At 44.2% G+C, this 21,607-nt stretch overlaps 1 protein-coding gene across 3 annotated transcripts in view; it reads left to right on the top strand.

Annotated features, from left to right (window-relative positions):
* Nucleotides 1-20,959, top strand: part of mef2b (myocyte enhancer factor 2b) — a 137,034-nt gene extending 116,075 nt beyond the window's left edge. For all 3 annotated transcript variants that reach the window (XM_072594348.1, XM_072594346.1, XM_072594347.1), the window contains 4 exons: nucleotides 4,401-4,570; nucleotides 5,676-5,778; nucleotides 10,400-10,550; nucleotides 13,960-20,959. In XM_072594348.1, the coding sequence (XP_072450449.1) occupies nucleotides 4,401-4,570; nucleotides 5,676-5,778; nucleotides 10,400-10,550; nucleotides 13,960-14,266 (731 nt within the window). In that variant the 3' untranslated portion in view covers nucleotides 14,267-20,959. The remainder of the gene's footprint in view (nucleotides 1-4,400; nucleotides 4,571-5,675; nucleotides 5,779-10,399; nucleotides 10,551-13,959) is intronic.
* The last annotated feature ends 648 nt before the right edge of the window (nucleotides 20,960-21,607 follow it).

A 21,607-nucleotide genomic window follows, 5' to 3' on the forward strand; every position in this document is an offset into this window, starting at 1 on the left:
CTGATGAAGGTTGCCGACCCTGATTGTTGTATCTGGAAATTTCAACACATGGCCCTCTATGCCACCCACTTCCCTACCCAAACACATGGGTAGGGCTGTGCCCCCCCCCGTTATGTGAACATATGAATTGTAGGCCATTCTGCCCTTCAAGCATGCTCTGCTGGTCTGCTTGTAACCCCAACTTTACAGTCCTGCATATCTCCAACAATCTTTTATCCTCTTTCTAATCTAGAATCAATCTAATTCCACCTTAAAAGTATTTCAAAATTCTTCATCCACTGCCTTTTGGGGAAGGGATTTCCCAAGACACGAAACCCTCTGAGAGAAAACATGTTTTCTCATCTGTCTTAAATGGGTACCAACTTATTTTTCAGTACGTTTAGATTCTCCTGCAAGAGGAAAGATCCTTTCCACATCCACCCAGTTAAGTCCCTTCAGGCTCTTATATGTTTCAAACATTTGACTCTTCTAAACTCCAGAGCATCTAGGCCTAGCCTGCATAAGGAAATCAACCATTCCAATGGTTTTCTGGACTGCTTCCAATGAAATAACATCCTTCTATAAGTTCTGAGATCAGTAACCAAAGATGCTTAGAACCTCCAGGGCAAACCTCGAGAGTTGACAACTCCATGGGTAAATACAGATGGGTCACCTGTCTAGTAACCAGGGTCAGGTTGTAGGTCTGCCAAGAGGACTTTAGGCCATCTCTTCCTTCCATGGGCAAAAGTACTGGGCCCTTTAGTTAAAATATTCTTTTAAATGTATTAATGACATAGTTTCAAGAATGGATAGAATATTGGCTAATGGGCAAGAAATAGCAAGTGGGGTAAGGGGTTCTTCAAGTTGGTAATCTGTGACCAGTAGAGTTCCACCAGGATCAATGCTGGGACCACAACTGTTTACAATATGTATTAATAACTTAGAGGAAGGAAGTGAATATACTGTAGCCAAGTTTGTAGATGACACAAAAATAGGTGGAAAGGCAAGTTGCGAGAGAAATCACTTGACCCGCAACTTTAACTCTGCTTTCTGTCCACATATGCTACCTAACCTGCTGAGTTTTGCCAGCAATTTCATTTTACAGAGAGATATTGATAGATTAAGTAAGTGAGCAAAATGTTAGCAAATGGACTATAAGATGGGGGAAAATGTGAAATTGTTCATTTTGGTAGGGAGAATAAAAGAATAGGGAGCAGTTTTGGTCCCATTATTTTAAGGAAAGATCTCATTTTGTTGGGAGACGATTCTGAGAAGATTCACTAGGATGATCATTCATTGGGAGGGATTGTCTTATGAGCAAAGGCTAAACAAGTTGGAACTCGATTCACGAGGGTTTAGAGGAATGAGAGGTGATCTCATTGAGACGTACAGAATTCTTAAGGGGCTTAACAGGGTAAATACCTGAGAGGATGTTTCCCCTCATCGGAAAGTCTAGGACCAGAGGGTGTTGTCTTGGAATAAAGTGATGTCAATTTAAGACTGAGATGAGGAGGAATTTCTTCTTTGAGTGTTGAGAGTCTTTAGAACTCCTTGCCACATAGATCTATAGATTCTTGATCAGTCAAGGAATCAAGGGTTACGAGGAAAAGGCAGGAAGGTGTACAGGAGGATGTCAAATCAACCATTATCCTATTGAATGATGGAGCAAGCTTAAGGGGCCAAATGGCCTACTCCTGTTCCTTTTTATTATGGTCTTAAGAATGGATATCTGGAAGTGAGTTATAGTCTGGAATCTCATTGAGGGGGACTGAGCATTTATATTTAAAGATGTGTGCAGGTGTCTTTGTGCGGTATTTAAGGTACAGGGTTTGTCTGTGTCGAGGCGTGAGCAAACAGTGGTCATTAACTAATTGTGACATTAGCAGCGGTGAGCACGTCTCAGCTTTGAATTTGCATCCCAATGCCGAAAATAAATCTCCCCTTAACCATGTCATCTAAGCGTATGTACATTCACAAAGTGAGGGTTCAATTAACAGCTCAAGCCACAGATTCACAGATTGGGGAGTCTTTAAGCCAGCGTTGTTATAGAATCTTAGAGTCATACAGCATGGAAACAGAACCTTCAGTTAACCAGTTTGTGCTGACCATAACCCAAACTAAACTTTTCCCACCTGACTGTGCTTGACCCATATCCCGCTTATTCTTAATTAATTTACCTGAATGTCTTTTAAACACTGTAGCTGAACCCACATCCACCACTTCCTCTGGATGTTCATTCCACGCACGAACCACCCTCTGTGTGTTTAAAAAAACCCTCCTGTCTTTTTCAAATCTTTCTCTTCTTACCTCAAAAAATAGTCTCAAAATCCCTACCCTAGGGAAAAGACCCCTGCCATTTGCTGTGTATACCCCTCATGATTTTATAAACCTCTATAATGTCACCTCTCAACCTCCGGCACTCCAGTGATAAAATGTCCTATCCTATCCAACCTCTCCTTCTAACTCAAACCCTCCATTCCTGGCAACATCAATGTAAATCTTTTCTGAACCCTCTTGAGCTTAATGATATCCTTCCTAAAACAGATGACTCAAACGATTTATTTTTATTGAGGTGGCAGTTTGTTCTAGGAAATGAATTGTAAGGTGATGCAGAAAAATGTGGGGGTAGTAGGACTAAATTGATAACTCCTTCAAATAGTTGGCACAAGCACAATGGGATGAATGGCCTCCCTTTATGGTGTGTAATGCCATGACAACTTTCTTCACCCTTTGCTTCAGTGACCTTTCTGTGGTTCACAACTTGTCTGTCTTGCCTCCAAATTGGAAGATTGTATGTTCAAGTCCCACTCCAAGGGCTTGAGCACATTAACTCAGGCATATGTGCCCAGTGTCACCGTGGAGGCAGTGCTGTATTATTGGAGGTGCTGTCTATCAGAGGGCAAGTTAAATCAAGACTCCTCCTTCTCAGTTGAATGTAAACGACCTCTTGGCACTATTTTGAAGACAAGCAAGCAAATTATCCATGGCATCCCAGTCAATAATTATCTCGCAGCTTATCTGGTCATTATTATGCTCGTACAATGAGGATTATTGCTGTTTATAGGTGCTTGCTCTGCACAAACTAGCTGCAAAGCCATTTGAAATGTGTAGAGGATGTGAAAGATGCTATAGGAATGCAAGGCTTTTGGGTTTTTTTTTGTTCCTATGTAAGACCGAGGAGTGAGTGAAGTCCCAGTCAAGGATGATCCAACTCATCCCAGATCCTGGAATGAACATACCTTAGTTGTCCTTACAACGTCACACGCTTTTATTGTTGTGTGCTCATAGATGTCAGGATGTTAAGTGTTGGACAGTGAAGCATGTTCTATTTTGGGTACATTCTGTCAGCATCAAGCCCTTATGGATCAGCTGTAATGCTGTACAAGGGTCCTGCAGTACAGCAGTTACATTGCTGCAACCCAAGACACCAAGTCTAGCAATCCAGAGAATGGCTTCAAGGATACCAGTGCACACTGTATGCTCCTTCTCCAAGGATACCTTACAAGGCCGTAGAGGCAAGATCATTGAATATGTTTAATATCAAAGTTGGTAGACGTGGAATCAAGGGTTATTGGGTGCAGCTGGAAATGTGGGATTCAAAACGCAAACTGATCAACCATGAACTTAATGAATGGCAGAGTAGGCCAGAGGGGCTGAATAGCCTACTCCTCCTATTTTGTATGTTTTATACGCAAAGAGCTAAGCTGTAAGAGAGGACTTCAGGAAGGAGGGAGAGAAGTTTTTAAAAGAAAAGAAATGGAGAGGGTTTGGGGGAGGCAGGAGGTGGGGAGATCTGTGGAGTTTAGAGCTAGCTGTCATGTGGAGAAACTCTGGGATCTCAGGCTGTTCCCACCTGCCACAGGACTCCAATATCGGCACGGTGGGCGGCACGGTGGCACAGTGGCTAGCACTGCTGCCTCACAGCGCCTGAGACCTGGGTTCAATTCCCGCCTCAGGCGACTGACTGTGTGGAGTTTGCACGTTCTCCCCGTGTCTGCGTGGGTTTCCTCCGGGTGTTCCGGTTTCCTCCCACAGTCCAAAGATGTGCAGGCCAGGTGAATTGGCCATGCTAAATTGCCCATAGTGTTAGGTAAGGGGTAAATGTAGATGTAGGGGTATGGGTGGGTTACGCTTCGGCGGGGCGGTGTGGACTTGTTGGGCCGAAGGGCCTGTTTCCACACTGTAAGTAATCTAATCTAATCTAATCTGAGCTTCCTATTGGACCAAGCCCCTACTTCTCAATTCGCCTTCTCCCTTCACCTAATATTTTCACCTTTGTTCTTCCTCTCCATTGTGAGCCTTGGCTATTCATCTAGACTTCACGGTGGGTTTTGAAGATAACTCTGCAATGTAAATGTGGTCAGGTCGTGTTTCCTGTTTATTTATCATGATATACGTTCGTTCTTTATTTTGCATGACAGGTGCTGGTTACTTGAATACCCACATCTCACCAGGGATGCTGGTCTCCCCTGGTAACCTCAACAGAACTATGGCAACAAGGTCCCCAACGCCTGTGAATCTTGGTCCCGACAATCGCAGAAGTGAAATGCATGCAGTCTCATCTGGCTCCAGGAACATGGTCGCTTCACTGGTGAGAGCTTACTTTGGATTAGTTGGCCACTTGCTGCTACATTTCAAGGGTTACAGAAATTATAGACATACAGTATGGAAAAAAGCCCTTTGGTCCATCTCGTGTAGCTGATCAGCTTTCCTAAACTGAACTAATCCATTTGCCTGTATTTGGCCCATATTCCTGTCAACCTTTCCTATCCATGTACCTGTCCAGACATCTTTCACATGTTGTAACTGTACTCGCCTCTACCACTTACTCTGGCAGCCATCCTCTGTGTGAAAACGTTGCCACTCAGATCCTTTTTAAATGTTTGCCTGTTCACCTTAAACCTTTGCTCTCCAGTTTTGGATTTCTGAGGAAAACCTCAGCTATTCACCTTATCTACATCCCTCATGATTTTATAAATCTTTATAAGGTGAATCAATCGCCTCCTACACTCTAAAGGAAAAAGTCCCAGCCTATCCAGTCTCTCCTTATAACTCAAACCTTTCAGTCTCAATAACATCCTTGTAAATCTTTTTATTTTTTGCATCCATTCCGATTTAATAACATCCTCCCTACAGCTGGGTGACCAGAATTGTATGCAGTACTCCAATATAGCCTTACCAATGCCTTGTACAGCTGTAACTTGACATCCCAACTTCTGTACACAGTGATCTGACCAATGAAGACACGTATGCCAAACACTGCCTTCACCACCCTGTTGACCTGTCACGCTACTATCAATGAACTATGTACCCACACCCCTAAGTCTCTCTGTTCAACAACACTCCCCAGGGCCCTACCATTAACTGTGTAGGTCCTGTCCTGGGGAGTGTTGTTGATGAGGAAGAGAGAGCATTACACTTGATCTACCGATGGAAACAGATTAGATTAGGCAGCATCCGTTGAGAAAGAAAGAGCCAACATTTCAGCCTGTCTTAGTAATAATGAGAAATTTACAAGTAAAATGCAGAGTAGGGGAACAGATTGTGATATGGTGGAGGTCAGGAGTTACATCTGACCTGGCAGTTTTTGATTTCCCATTTCACAATACCTCTCTCTCATTTATGTAGAAAGTAAATAGTCTGACTTTTGAAGAATTTGATGGGCTATTTTTAACCATTTATAATTCTGTCACCAGAGAACGAATACATCAGCTCTACAGCCCACCTCACCGATGGTTACCATGGCAACCCCCAGTCTATCTGGCCATGGATTAGCGAATTATTCTTCCACGCTGACTGGTAGGTACATTTACTTGCACTTCTTGTTCATTCGTGGGATGTGGGTGTCGTTGGCTGGGTTGACTATTTATTGCTCGTCCCTAGTTGCCCCTTGAGTAGGTGGTGCTGAGCTGTTATTGTGAACATCTGCAGTCCTTGTGTGCAACACAATGGTGTTAAGGAGAGAATTCCAGGATATTGGCTCAGCGACACTAAAGGAATGGTAATATACTTCCAATGAAGAATGATTAAGTGTGCTTTTAGACTATTCTTAGGATTATTTATTCCCCATATGCAGGGTAGTAAGGATGGTTCATGAATCAACTCTAAGCTTTAGAAGGCCAGTGCTGCTTTCTGTAGAAATTTTTAATCACGCTGTTCAGGGATGTTATGACACACCTCTGGAGCAGATGGGACTTGGACCTGGGCCTCCTGACCAGAGGTAGGGACTTTACCACTGTGCCACAACAGCCCTATGCTTAGAGAGCACAGACACTCTATTTTGACTGTCGGAGACCTACACTGCGATGACTGATCTCAGGCAGCACCAACAATAACGTGCTAGAACTTCTCAGTCACAAATTTCCAAGTGAAACCACTGACAGCATCCCCTGTGGGACTGTGTATGAGGAAGGTAAGGAAAGGATAGGGGAATGACCCATTGTCAGCTCAGTTCAGTCAGCAGCATGCCGACCTCTGAATCAGAATATTCTGGAAAGCCCACTCCTAGACCTGAGGATGTATTCCGACCCGATGTTCCCACTGGGAGCACCGATGGAGTGCTGCACTATCAGAGGTGCTGGTCTTTCAGGCAAGTCATTAAATCAAGGCCTCACCTTAGCCCCTGAGGTGGGTGGAAAACAATCTTGTGACATTCTTTTAAACTATAAGTAAACACAAAGTAAAGCTTCCCTAACACCGTCCCTATCAAACACTCCCAGACACGTACAGTACAGAGGCACAGAGTAAAGCTCCCTCTACTCTTTTAAACAGAGAGTAATGTTCTTTTTATTTTCTTCAACTGAAAGTGAACTCCTTCGATACTGTCCCCATCAAATGCACCCAGGACAGGGACAACACTGGGATCAGATGTGGAGTACAGTTCCCTCTACTTTTTTAAACTAAAAGTAAATGGAAATTATGCTTCCCATGAACACACCCAGGACAGAAATTGCATAAGGTTAGAAATGGAGTAAAGCTCTCTCTGTACCGTACCCATCAAACTCTCCCACGGCAGGAATAGCATGGGGTTAGATACAGAGTAAAACTCCATCTACAATGAGCTCATCCACAACTGAGCTCTAAATTGAGAATTGTTGCCTCCAATGCCAGTCATATGATTGTTCTTTCTTCACCATCATTCATCCTGCCTCACTAAGCAGGAAATATGGTAGCCAAGTTAGGCACAGTAAGATCCTACAAAGTACAATGTGGTCACGTGTCCTAATGGTCATTCCAGCTTGAGAGTTGTTTATTGGGTGTGAACACTGTATTAGGTCCAAAGGTGAATGCACAAACAGCCAGAGGAGAGCAGAGGCTGCTTCTTGTCATTCTGATCTAAAATAGAACAATTTAATGTGAATATAATGTAGTTGCGGCTGCTCACAGGCTCGCACTGGTTTATAATTAGCTTCCCAGAGACCAGAGAACGCAGACATCGTGTTCCTTTGTGGCTACATTTATTCTATGATGCTTTGAAACCCAGGTCGAAGAGGTGAGCACAGCACACTCATTGTCTCCAGACTATAATGTTAACAATTGTTGGGTTCATTAAGTGAATGATTGATGTTCCTTGACTGATCCAGCAGGGCTAGTTGCTTACTACTGCCACCTCATGGCTGAATGAGGTTAAGGCAACTAGATGCCCTTGGAGAAATGGAAAGGGAGTTCACTGAACAATCCCTTGAAATTCTTAGAGTCACAGAGATGTACAGCACGGAAATAGACCCTTTGGTCCAACCCATCCATGCCGATCAGATATCCCAATACAATCTAGTCCCACCTGCCAGCACCCAGCCCATATCCCTCCAAACCCTTCCTATTCCTATAACCATCCAGATGCCTTTTAAATGTTGCAATTGTACCAGCTACTTCCACATCCTCTGGCAGCTCATTCCATACACATACCACCCTCTGTGTGAAAAATTTGCCCCTTAGGTCTCTTTTATATCTTTCCCCTCTCACCCTAAACCTATGCCCTCTAGTTGTAGACTCCCCCACCGCAGGGAAAAGACCTTGTCTATTTATCCTATCCATGCCCTTCATGATTGTATAAACCTCTATAAGGTCACCCCTCAGCCTCCGATGCTCCAGGGAAAACAGACCCAGCCTGTTCAGCCTCTCCCTACAGCTCAAATCCTCCAACCCTGGCAACATCTTTGTAAATCTTTTCTGAACCCTTTCAAGTTTCTCAACATCTTTCCAATAGGAAGGAGACCAGAATTGCATGCAATATTCCAACAGTGGCCTAACCAATGTCCTGTACAGCTGCAACATGACCTCCCAACTCTTGTACTCAATACTCTGACCAATAAAGGAAAACATACCAAACGCCTTCTTCACTGTCCTATCTACTGGCGACTCATTTTCAAGGAGCTATGAACCTGCACTCCAAGGTCTCTTTGTTCAGCAACACTCCCCAGGACCTTACCATTAAGTGTATAAGTCCTGCTAAGATTTGCTTTCCCAAAATGCAGCACCTCGCATTTATCTGAATTAAACTCCATTTGACACTCCTCAGCCCATTGGCCCATCTGGTCAAGATCCTGTTGTAATCTGAGGTAACCTTCTTCACTGTCCACTATACCTCCAATTTTGCTGTCATCTGCAAACTTATTAACTATCCCTCTTATGCTCGCATCCAAATCATTTATATAAATGATGAAAAGCAGCAGGCCCAGCACCAATCCTTGTGACACTCCACTGGTCACAGGCCTCCAGTCTGAAAAACAACCCTCCACTAACACCCTCTGTTTTCTACCTTTGAGCCAGTTCTGTATCCAAATGGCTAGTTCTCCCTGTATTCCATGCGATTTAACCTTGCTAACCAGTCTCCCATGGGGAAACTCGTCGAAGACTTTACTGAAGTCCACATAGATCACGTCCACCACTCTGCCCTCATCAATACTCTTTGTTACTTTTTTTTAAAAAATCAAGTTTGTGAGACATGATTTCCCATGCACAAAGCCATGTTGACTATCCCTAATCAGTCCTTACCTTTCCAAATACATGTACATCCTGTCCCTCAGGATTCCCTCCAACAACTTGCCCTCCACTAACGTCAAACTCACCGGTCTATAGTTCCCTGGATTGTCCTTACAACCTTTCTTAAACAGTGGCATCACATTAGCCAACCTCCAGTCTTCTGGCATCTCACCTATGACTATCAATGATACAAATATCTCAGCAAGTGGCCCAGCAATCATTTCCCTAACTTCCCAAAACTTGGATGAAGATGGGCAGGATTGACAGTTCAGCATTCCTGGTTTTAGGGAGTATGGATGAGATAGAAAGGGGGCTAGAAGAGGAGGGAAACAACAATATTGATCAAGGGGTCAGTCATGTAATTGATGCTATTGCGGAAGAATCATCAAATAAAGAAGTGAAAAGACACAAAGGTGCAAACACTGACCCCAAAATAAAGGACTTGCATTTATATAATACTTTTCACAGCCCTAGGTTTCACAACCAATGAAATATTTTTTCAATGTGGTCGCTATTATAATCTGAGGACACGTTATCCAGCTTTTGCAAAGCAAACTTCCACTGTGAAATAGTAACTGGATCATCTTTTTTTTGTGCTTATTGAGTAATAAATATTGACAAGATGAGCTCCTTGATCTTAGAAACTAGGAGAAAACATTCAGCCCTCTGAGCCTGCTCTGCTATTCATTATGATCAGGGCTGGTCCTCTATCTCAGTGCTCAATCTCCTTTCGATCCTAGCCATCGGATCTTTTACGTCCACCTGAAAGGGCAAAAGGTGTCTCAGGTAAACATGTCATGTGAAAGCTGACACCTCAGACAGTGCAGCACTCCCTCTGTACCTGCACTGGGACCGTCAGCATCACTGTCTGTCTGGTGAATCTTGAATCCTTGGTATTCTCACTCAGATCCAGGAAAGGCCCTTACTGAATCCAGGCTGACACTGATTCAATTAATAGAATCATGTAATCCAGCAGAAGTTGATTAAGCCCTTCATGTCTGTGCTAGCCCTTTGACAGAGGCATCCATTGAGTCCCACCCCTTTTCCCTTTCTCCATTGCTGTACATGTCTGTCTTTAAGGTGGTAAAAACAATGACTGCAGACGCTGGAAAGCAAATACTGGATTAGTGGTGCTGGAAGAGCACAGCAGTTCAGGCAGCATCCAACGAGCAGCGAAATCGACGTTTCGGGCCTGATGAAGGGCTTTTGCCCGAAACGTCGATTTCGCTGCTCGTTGGATGCTGCCTGAACTGCTGTGCTCTTCCAGCACCACTAATCCAGTATATGTCTGTCTTTAACAAGAGTTTCCTTTTCAAAAGGTTCCTATTTAACCTGCTCTTTCAGATTCGTTCCATTTACTCGTAAGTTCCTCCAACTTTAAGTCCATTCTAGTTTAATTTAAATGTCACACCTTTTCTTGTTCCCTGTTAACCTGCAGGTTACACACTTAACGACAACGCCTCTGTCTCTGCGTATAACTCACCGGGTGGTGCCCATCAGGACCAGACTGCTATTTGGCCACTGCGGCAACACCAACACCACCATCCGCACCAGGCTGACCTTCAATCTTCAGCGCACCCCCACCTGGGGTAAGTCCGACATACATCACCCTGACTGATAGATGTACACCACTGTGTACATCTATGATCCTGAGGTGGACAGATGCCTGTCTGAGAATATATTTCAAAGAACCTGTTTCTGCAGCAGACCGCAAACTAAACAAAGAATGTGGGATTGTGTTCAACTCTGGACACTTACTTACGATGTTAAAACCCTGGAAACTGCAAAGGATATTTACCAGAATGCCCTACTCGCTAATGTAGTCAACTCAGCCACATTGGGGAGATTTAAACAATCCTCAGATAAGCACATGGATGATTTTGGGGTGGTGTAGGGGGACGAGCTGAGAATAGTTCACAGGTCGGCGCAACATTGAGGGCCGAAGGGCCTGTTCTGCGCTGTATTGTTCTATGTTCTATGCTCTATGATACCAGGAATGAGGGATTTTAGATAAAAAGCAAGATTAGAGACATTAAGTTTATTCTCCTTGGAGCAGTGAAAATTAAGAAGTGACCTTGTTCAGATGTTCAAAATTATAAACTACTTTTGCAGTAAACAAGGATGTTCTGTTTCCACCAGTTGGTATGTCATTAACGAGGGGTCACAGTTTCAAGATTGTCAGCAATAGAGCTAGGAGTGAGATGAGGAGAAACATCTTTACTCAGATAGTTGTTAGGATTTGGAATGTGCTGCCTGGGAGAGGGGTGGCTGAGGATTCCATTGGAGATCTCGAAAGAGAGTTGGATATATATTTGAAAGCAATAAATTAAAGGGCTATAGAGATAGGACTGAAGAATGAGACTAGCTAGGTAGCTGTTTCAGGAGCCAGTACAGACATGATGGGACAAGTGACCTTCTTCTGTACTGTAAAATTCCAAGATTCTAGGTCTATTCATAAGCAACCTCCACAAGCTGTCACAAATACATGGAATACCAGAGAATCATAGATTCCCTACAGTGTGGAAACAGGCCATCTGGCCCACCAAGTCTATCCCAACCCTCCAAAGTGTATCCCACCCAGACCACTGTCCTTGCCCAATAACCCTACACCTCACACGATCAATACACCCAGCTTAGATACTATGGGGCAACTTAGCTAACGTGCACATCTTTGTACTGTGGGAGGAAACCAGAGCACCTGGAGGAGACCCACGCAGACACGGGCAGAATGTGCAAACTCCACCCAGACAGTTGCCTGAGGGTGGAATTGAACCCGGGTCCCTGGTGCTGTGAGGCAGCAGTGCCAACCACTGATCCACTGTGCTGTTCATATCATCATGAAATCTACAGCACCCACTCCCAATAATTTTTTTTCCATTCATTTGTGGGATATGGTCTTCATTGTCTGGACCAGCCTGAATTACCCATTTCTACTTGCCCTGTTCATTTATCTCACATACCAAATTGTTCTTTAAGAAGTAATTTCTTCAGCAGTTGCGTTGTAAGATAGTTACAGAACACCAATTGTGTCTGTCCTGTGATCTTCAGGTGAGATTGCCTGGAGAGTAGTCCTGAGCACTAGCTGAAGCTATAATCACACACCTTATCGGTTCCTGACCTGCCAAATGCTGCTTTGATTTTTAATGTGAAGCTGTAAGGACTTGAGTGAAAGCATTGTTGCATTTATCTCCTGCCTGTGGCACCACAGTAAGGCTGAACTTGAAGATCGTGCATTGAACATGCCTGATCCACCGATAATCACACTCCATTCGCTTTCACCGCCTACAGTCTGCAGTGTGTCAGTAACACCCGCAGAGTCGTGGTCCTATAGCCCAGCACTTGCCAAACTATACCCTCATGTGGCCCCATTCTCAGGCTTGAAAATCGTCACGACCCAAGTTAAAACTGAGGGGGTGAGGGTCTGTTACAGCAGGAGCACGACTGTTGTAACTCAGTCAGACCTCTATGATAGACCTTGCTGCCTCTGAATTAGCACCCCCCCTCAGAATTTCACTCATGACCATCCACTTAGGGTACTGACTCCCACTTTAAGTAGCTTTGCTTTAAGGTTGTAACCTAAAGTCAGACAATCTAATAAAAGTAATTATGCTTTGCTTTCTGTGAAACTTTGCGAAGTCATGTGTGATCATGCATTAATATCAAGGTGCTTGTCTGGTAGAAAGAAGAGCAGATCATTTTTGACGCGCTCATTAATAGTTCCAACTCCTCACGTGATGAGTGTATGCAGAAAGGTGCTTGACAACAGCTTTAAGCAGGAGATGAAGTTGTGGCTGAGGCTGCATGCTTAAATAACGAGGACAGTTATATCGATATCTAGAAAAGGTTCATAGTTTGGCCATTTGAACAGAGCTAAAAGCTGCAGAGATCTCTTTTTAAAGTGTAACGTTTGGTGTTAGACGCGGGGGGGTCGACCCGGACATAAGGGGAGGCAGTGGTGTGGTGTTCATGTCTCCCGACAAGTAATCCAGAAATAAGATAAAGAACTGCAGATGTGGGAAACCTGAAACAGAAGTTGCTGGAGAAACTTAGCAGGTCTGGCAACATCTGTGTAAAGAGAAGGAGTGTCTCGGGTAACCCTTCTTCAGAATGCTTTTCTCCAGAATTTGTGTTTTTGTTAGTAATCCAGAATCTCAGCCTCTGAGGGACATGGGTTCAAGTCCCACCATGGGAGAAGGTGATATTTGAATTTGATAAAGAATTATAGTTATTAATGTAAATTTAATATTTCTATATTAAATAGCTGGAATTTAAAAGGTAGCTTAGAACAAAGAAAATTCACAGCCCAGGAACAGGCCCTTCGGCCCTCCAAGCCTGAGCTGATCCAAATGTACTGTCTAAACCTGTCGGTCAATTCCTGAGCATCTGTATCCCTCTGCTCCCCACCTCCTCATGCATCTGTCCACATGCATCTTAAATGAATCTACCGTGCCTGCCTCTACCACCTCCGTTAGAACTGTTGTTGCTTGCTGTGAAAACCCATCTGGGTCACTAATGTCCTTCAGGGAAGGAAATCTGCCATCCTTACCTGACCTGGCCTACAAGTGACTCCAGACTCTGAACCATGCAATTGATGCTTAACTGTGTTCTGAACTGGCTCAGTTAGGTATTTGATGCAGAGGCATTTGGAGATGGGCAATAAATGCTGCAACGTCCCTATTTCCTTCCTTGAACAGAGGAACAACATTATTTGTGATAAGAGCCAAATCCATGCAGAACAGACCCACACCTGTGGTCTGGAAATCTGAAACCCTCTACCCCAAAGGTTGTCAGGGCTCAACAGGAAATATCAAAACTTCTGAGATTAATCTCCTCCCCTGATAAAATAGTATTAATGATTATGGAAGCAAAATGATTGTGTGAAGTTAACGATATATGTGACCGACAAATTAATCTTTCTTTGCTGTTGTTTCTCTCTCTCTCTCTCTCTCTCTCTCTCTCTCTCTCTCTCTGTCTTTCTCTATCTCTTGCCCCTACTAGGGTTATTGGCAACTCCCACCTGAACCAGAGCTCCAACCTGGCCTTGCCCACCTTTCAAGCAGTCAGTATCAAATCGGAACGCGCCTCCCCCCACAGCGATGGTGGAGGGGGCGGGGGTGGTGCCAGTGGTATGTTCCAGCACCACGAGGGACGCTTGGGGATCAGTGGGCTGGACAGCCCCTGTGAAGAGGCCAAGGATTACGCCAAGAGCTACCAGTGCCCCATTGTGCTGACCAGGCCTCCGGCCAGAGACGAGGACAACCTCGGGGCCAAGCGAATGCGCCTTGTGGACGGCTGGCAGAGATGACTCCCCATGGCTGTGCCGCTTTAATGAAAAACTGATGGAGGCAGCTCCTGGATCTTGCTTTTGTATTTTTTTCTTTTGCAGTTATTCCTGCGTTCTTAATCACAGGGGCCAGGAATTAATTCACGTCAAATCTGTTAACCCTTTGAGAACCACTTATCACCTTTTGTGGGGAGGGGAGGTGCTGGAGGAGCAGGAAAAGGGCTTTGTTCCTCCCCTTACCCCTCCCCTACTTCTCTCTCCCCAGAGTCCAGGCTGGTTTGAAGCCTTCACTCAGGTTTCTGTAATTCTGTTCCTGTCCACAGGTGGATTTTTTGTATTCCTTCTCCCGCCCTTCCTCTTTAGGTTCTGCAGGAGGTCGGGGTAAATCTGTGCCCTGCACCTTCCTCCCAGTTGTTTCCTTTTGATCCATGAAAAGTTCTGAGCTCAGTCCCTGGCTGAAGGAGGGAGGGAAACCCGGACTGGACAGGATAGGCCAAGCACCGAGTGTGTGTGGTTAGCCTGGATGCTGGGCACCTTGGTTTGCACAGCCAAAGTGGTCACCCTTCACATGTATAATGGCAGGCTGTTTGACCTCCTAATCCTCTTTTTCCTTCTTTCATGGGATGTGGGTGTCGCTGACTGGGCCAGCATTTATTGCCCATCCCTAGTTGCCCCTTGAGAAGGTGGGGGTGAGCTGCCTTCTTGAACCGCTGCAGTCCACCTGCTGTAGGTTGACCCACAATGCCATAGGGAGGGAGTTCCAGGATTTTGACTCAGGGAGACTGAAGGAATGTTGAATCATTTCCAAGTCAGGATGGTGAGTGGTTCTGAGGAAACTTGGATATGGCGTTATATTTGCTGCCCTTATCCTGTTGGATGGTAGAAGTTTGTGTGATTTGTAAGGTGTTGTTGCAGGAACCTTGGTGAATGAGTTGTTCCAGCCTTCTCACTTCTCACGTGATCTCCATCCACACACACATACAATGGATAGTGGATAACAATCTGGAGCAAGAATCCAGACTGAAAGCTTCCCTACTTTGCCCTTAGGTTGATGAGGTAAAACGTAGTGACCCAGCTACAAGTATGTGGATTACTGCATTCAGAAATCATGGGCTGGAAGGGATGCATTTTTTTTCACTAAAGAATGGATTGTGGTATAAGCCGCCCACATTCCTGATGAAGGGCTTTTGCCCAAGATGTCGGTTTTTCTGCTCCTCGGATGCTGCCTGACCTGCTGTGCTTTTCCAGCACCACTCTGATCTTGACTCTAATCTCCAGCATCTGCTGTACCCACCTCGGCCTAAGTCACCCACAGCCCAGCAACGATCAGGAAATTGTTTTTGCCTGCCTTACATTGACTCATTTTGTACTAAAGGAAAGCATTAACCTGGGCAAGACTAACGGTGCTACAGAATCCGATTGTTTCGGGAGGAGTTGAGGGGAGACGAGGAAATGCAATTGAAGATCGAGGCCATTGAACGGATCCCCACAAATCAATGTCAGTCCTTCACCAGCCATGTCCCATATCGACAAGGGAAGGTGGGGATCATTTGAACCAAGGGTGGGAATCCTCATGGTTTTGGGGCTTTGTACCTGTTTTGGTATTGTTCCTCACTGACTTCAACCGAGAGTCAAATTGTGTAGGGTGTGAAAACAGCTGATCTTGTCAGGTCACGTGGCTTGGATTAAAATGGCCTTTTGTTAGATATAAATATGGCATACTCTGCCATTTCTTACATATTAAGGTGAGCTCAGTTGGCTGGACAGCTGGTTTGCAGTGCAGGGTGATGCCAACAGCATGGGTTCAATTCCTGCACCAGCTGAGATTACCATAAAAGACACTCCTTCTCCTCCTCTCCCCTCGCCTGAGGCATGGTGACCCTCAGGTTAAACCACCACCCATCATCTCTCTAATTAGAGGGCAATCTTATGGTTTGGTAGGGCTACAGCGACTTTATTAATCACAGATTGGAAACGGACTTATTATTGGAAATGGACTTCTGTAAGCTGTGGGTATCCTAATTTTAAGAAAGAACATAATGACCCAACTCAAAGTTTCCCAGATTTTCCTGCATTGCAGTGGGAACGTATCACAAGTTCTCAATGCTCCTGAATATTTGGGTCTTGAAGGGTTAAAATGCCCCTGGTTTCAAATGGGAGACCGTTCCTTTGTTAAATATTGTTCTGTTTTATATTTTAAAAGTGAAGGTTTTTCGCAGTGCGAATAGATTTGTGTCACTTTTTTCTCTGTTGTGTGAGACCTGTTTAAAGGTGGGTGGGGTGGGCTTAAAGGGAAAGTACATGGCAAACTGTGCACTCTGTGCATTCAGAGAGAACATGCCTGTATTACTATTTTGTCACCAGAATGTATTTGTATGAGTGACGCAATGCCTTTTTTTAACATGTTTTTTGTGTTCGGGGTGTAAACGCAAGGCAGCTTATCAGACACATTTAAGAGCGATTCCCTTCACCTCCCCTTTACTTTCACGTCTCATGTCCCCCTATACTCCCTTCTTTTCTACTCTCTCCCTTTGCCCCTCACCTCCCCTTTTCCTTTCTCTCTTTCTCACTCTGTCTCTCTCCCTCTGTCTCCTATCCCTACCTTTCCCCTCTCTTCCCTTCCCCTCCCCTCTGCTTCCCAGTAATTACCTCTTCTCCCAAACTTTGAATTAAGAAACAGTTCCTCATCAAGAGCCAGTGTCAGTGGTAGAGGTGAGAGAGTAATGATTCAGTAAAGCTTACCCTCAGAAATTCTCATTGGCTAAAATAAGCATCAAACATGTATTTGTTAGAGGGAAAATCTGTTTGTTACCAATGATGTGAGGGTTTCAATTAATTTTTGCAGAATGTAAGAAAACTTTAGTAATCAGACCTCGATTTCCATCCCATGATCCCCCACACCAAACCCATCTTAAAGCTATCTTCAGCTCCACCAAACAGTGTTAAACATAGATGAAAATCTTTTGATCTCCAAAAAGTAGGATGTTAGTAACTTCACTGAATTGTCCAGCTCTGAACTGGAGGTGATGTTGGTCAAGAAAAACCAGATATTGCAATAAACTGAACAAGAAGTTAACCATTAGTGTTGAAAGCTGCAGGGCTCTTGGAGATTTCAGTACTTTGGCATATTATTTATAATGGGAGTTATTTAAGATGTGCTGCAAACTCTCAGCACTGTGTGTCAATTTTTAATATTTGAAGCCAGTCCAAAAGAGTGCACTTATTTATCTGCAACGTCCTTTAATCTACATTTGATGTCATCTCAGTTCTTTGAGGTTGTCTGTACTCATTCCCTGATAAAATTGATCCATTGACAGAGTCTATCTGTTGGAAACCTCTTCTAGAACCTTCTCCCATCTTTGGAAAATGTGCATGAACAAGTTTATTGCCCTAGCCAATCCCCCTCAGTTTGAAATCCAAATTCTTCCTCCCTACATTGTTGCTTTTCCAATCAGTGATCCCTAAGCCTTCCTTTCATTTTCCTACTAAGCTCCAAATCTCCAAGTCTTTCCTTCCCCTGCATCTTCACTGATGAGACGAAGATTCATCATAAAGTCACTGAATCAAACTCCTTCTTCGAAACAGTGATGCCTTTCACATCTCCCAGTCTGTCTCATCTGTCTATAGACTCTCAAGACCTGAGCGTGTTTTCATCAAGCTGCTGTCCTTAGTTTGCTTCGTCTTGATCTGCATGCGATTCATTAATAAACTGAACAAGGAATTCGTGAGAATCTTCTTTACCCAGAGACTGGTGAGAATGTAGAACTTGCTCTCACAAATAAAGGCTGAGGTGAATAGCATTTCAATGAAAGTTTGATGAAACATGAGTGAGAAAGGAATAGAACGTGGGAAGGATTACACGAAGAGATGTTCATATAGATCATAAACACCACAACAGACTGGTGGGTCCAAATGGCCAGTTTCTGTACCGTAAATGCTTCTCAATCTTGTTGGTGCCCTACCATGGAGAATCTTCACTAGGATTCCCAATTTTGAAAATTAAACAAAGTGAAAGCCATACGTCAATGTAATGAAGGAAATTTCCCTCAGATTTGTTTCCTGTAATTGAGGGTTGAAGGTAGCAACTATATATTTTTGTTCCTGATAATCAGACTGCAGGGGAAGAGTGCATAGGTTGCAACACAGCATTGGGTACAATCAGTCCTTGAATGCAACAGAGATCGATTGTAATAAAGTATTGATTGCAATAGGCAGTGAAGCAGTTGGTGCAGCAAGGCATGGATTGATTGTGATGGAACATGGGCCTAATGTCATTCAATGACTCTGATTGTGAAGGAGTTTGGGTACAGAAGGAAGGATTATGCCCAACAGAAGTTTTTACAGGTGATTTCCCAGTCAGTGCGAAGGAGTAACGAGCATTTTCCCCACACGTGTTACCTGTGTCACTGATTGGAAGAGAGTGTTAGATTATGAGATGCCAAAGGAAACAGGAGCAGTCCAGAGGTCTGGTGCTGTTTAAGTGTTACCAACTCTAGTCAGACATATTCCTAGAGGTTTAATCATATGGTCTTTCAATACCAAACATCCCACCCGTTAAATAGCCTTTGTTTTTCAATTCCAATTTTCATTACTAATGAATGAGAGTTTTTAAAGTTTATTTTAGTTGCTACTGTAATTAAGCTTCCAGGTTTTGCTTGCAACAGTGTCCAGGAGATTGTCCACTTATTCCTGGTGACTCCAGGGCAATCCTGAAGAGTTGGCATCAGCTCATATACTGTATTATGACACATACCATCCCTGTAATAATTGGTGAACATTTGCCTGTACCTGCCTGTAATGAGTTGAAGGAGCAGGACATATGCCAGCACAATATGGAGCCATCCCAAGGAGTATTTGATTCCTTTGGTTGAGTGTGAGACATGTGCCAATCCTCACAGCCATGAGTTTTCTTTATTTTCTGGAGTAAATGCCCAATTTTGTTTTAATTCATTCACAGGATGAGGAAGTCATTGGCTAGTCCAGCATTTATTGCCCATCCCTAATTGCCCAGAGGACAGTTAACAGTCAGCTGAGTGGCACAATGCTTCAGTGGTTAGCACTGCTGCCTCACAGCGCCAGTGACCCAGGTTTGATTCCAGCCTTGGGCAACTGTCTGTGTGGGTTTTGCACATTCTTCCCGTGCCTACATGGGTTTCCTCTCAGTGCTCCTGTTTTTTTCCCCACAATCCAAAGATGCGCAGGGCAGGTGGATTGGCCATGCTAAATTGCCTATGGTGTTAGGTGCATTAGTCGGGGTAAGGGTAGGGTAGGGTAGGAGAACGGGTCTGGGTGGATTGTTCTTCAGTGTGGACTTGTTGGGCCAAATGGCCTGTTTCCATACTGTAAGGAATCTAATCTAGTCTACCCACATTGCTGTGGGTCTGGAGTCACATGTAGGCCAGACGAGGTAAGGATGGCAGTTTCCTTCCCTTAAGGATAATAGTGAACCAATTAGTCAACAATTTAGGTCTTGTTTTTAAATCGATGAGTAGCTGTCGTTCCTACTGCTCCACACCTCCCACCATCTGGGGCAAAGTGGGTCATCATTGTGTGACATCATTGACAAGATCCTTTCAGATGTCACCTAACAATGGTCCATTTTATCACAGACATCCACTTCACTGTCTCTCTCTTCCGCCCCCCTCGCTGTTTCTCTCTCTCTCTCTCTGTTTGTTTTCCAGTGCCCAGCTCTTCAGATAAGCCCAGTGACTTGGTTTAGCCAATACCATCTGCTGACTCCTGAGCTGCAGGCTTGGTAGGGGTAGGGGGATTGGTTGGGTAGTGGGCAGGAGGGAAGGAGTGCTACCATTTGGTGGGGAGTGTGTCAGGCACAAGGAGAGATTGTGTGACAATCCTGGGGGACAGTGTGATGGACTATGGGGAGAGATTGTTGAGCACGTGGAGATGGGCTGTGGGAGAACAGCAAAGGTGTTGCATTAGAAATTGGGGAGCGGGCAGCATTTGAATGTACATGGCATGGGAGAGTGAGGTGTATCTCTGCTGGAAATGAAGGAATCTGAGAATCACAAATGTAATTCCAAGGCGATGTTCGGTGCCCAGAGAGGGTTAATGGATCTGGTGTCCTTTTGTTCAGTTTACTAACAGCTATTAGTTTAAAAAAAATAAATTGATTTAGAGGATCTGACAGTGGTCTCTGTTGCTCACCCTTCACTCCACTAGGCCATTAATTTGAGTGAGCTTAAAAATGTGTTGCTGGAAAAGTGGAACAGGTCAGGCAGCATCAAAGGAACAGGAGAATCGACGTTTTGGGCATAAGCCCTTCTTCAGGAATGCCCGAAACGTCGATTCTTCTGTTCCTTTGCTGTCTGACATGTTGCGCTTTTCCAGCAACACATTTTTGAGCTCTGCTGATCCCCAGCGTCTGCAGTTCTCACTTTCTCCCCATTAATTTGAGTGAAGCAACAATCTCTCTGGGCATTCGCTCCACACTCAGTGGAGCTCGTTATTCTGCCTGTCCAAAGCTGCGTTCTTTGCTGATGTGCCACTTCAGAATGTTCCGGGCCTTTCCAGAAGCCTCTGTATAATTGGCTTTAGAGATTCTGTTTGAATATTGCAGTCTTGTCTTTCCTTTCCACCCCTCGACCCGCACAACGGGCTTGTACATAAAGATGGAGGTGAAAGTACTTCTCCAGGGAAAAGTGCTTTTGTGTTTTATTAAGTTAACTTAAAAACAAATAAAAGTTCTTATCATTCTTTACTGTGTCCCATTGTCATCCTTAAAGCAAAACTGAGCGAGATGGGAAAACCTGTGACAGAAACTCAAAGCTACAACAAAAGCATAAAACAGCTGGAAAAGTTTAAGCAACTGAATTCCACTTGGTGAGTGAATTATCAAATCCCCACAGTACAGATAGATACCATTTGGCCCATCAAGTCTGCACAAACCCTCAAAGAGCATCCCACCTTATCCCTGTGGGAGTCCTTTTTAACCCTCCACTTCCTGATGGGAAAGAGACAGGTTTGACTTGGTCACCAATGCCATCTCCATCAGCTTGAGAACAACAACTGGCATTTATATAGCATACTTAACGTAGGCAAACACACCAAGTCCGTTATACATCATTTGATAAATGTTTGATGTAGTGCAACATGGTGAGTTACTGAGAGGTTTATTTTATTATTTCTTGGGATGTGAGCATTACTGGCAAGGTCAGTATTTGCCTATCCCTAATTGCCCTTTGAAACAAATTACTTGCTAGGCCACTTCAAGGGCATCTCAGAGTCAACCGCACGGCTACAGATCTAGTCACTGTAGGCCAGACTCTGCAGGTACAGCAGATTTCCTTCCCTTAAAGGGCCTGAGTGGACCAGTTAGGTTTGTTCACAACAATCAAAGGCAGT

Source organism: Chiloscyllium punctatum, chromosome 24, assembly GCF_047496795.1.
Source record: "Chiloscyllium punctatum isolate Juve2018m chromosome 24, sChiPun1.3, whole genome shotgun sequence".
Classification (NCBI taxonomy): domain Eukaryota; kingdom Metazoa; phylum Chordata; class Chondrichthyes; order Orectolobiformes; family Hemiscylliidae; genus Chiloscyllium; species Chiloscyllium punctatum.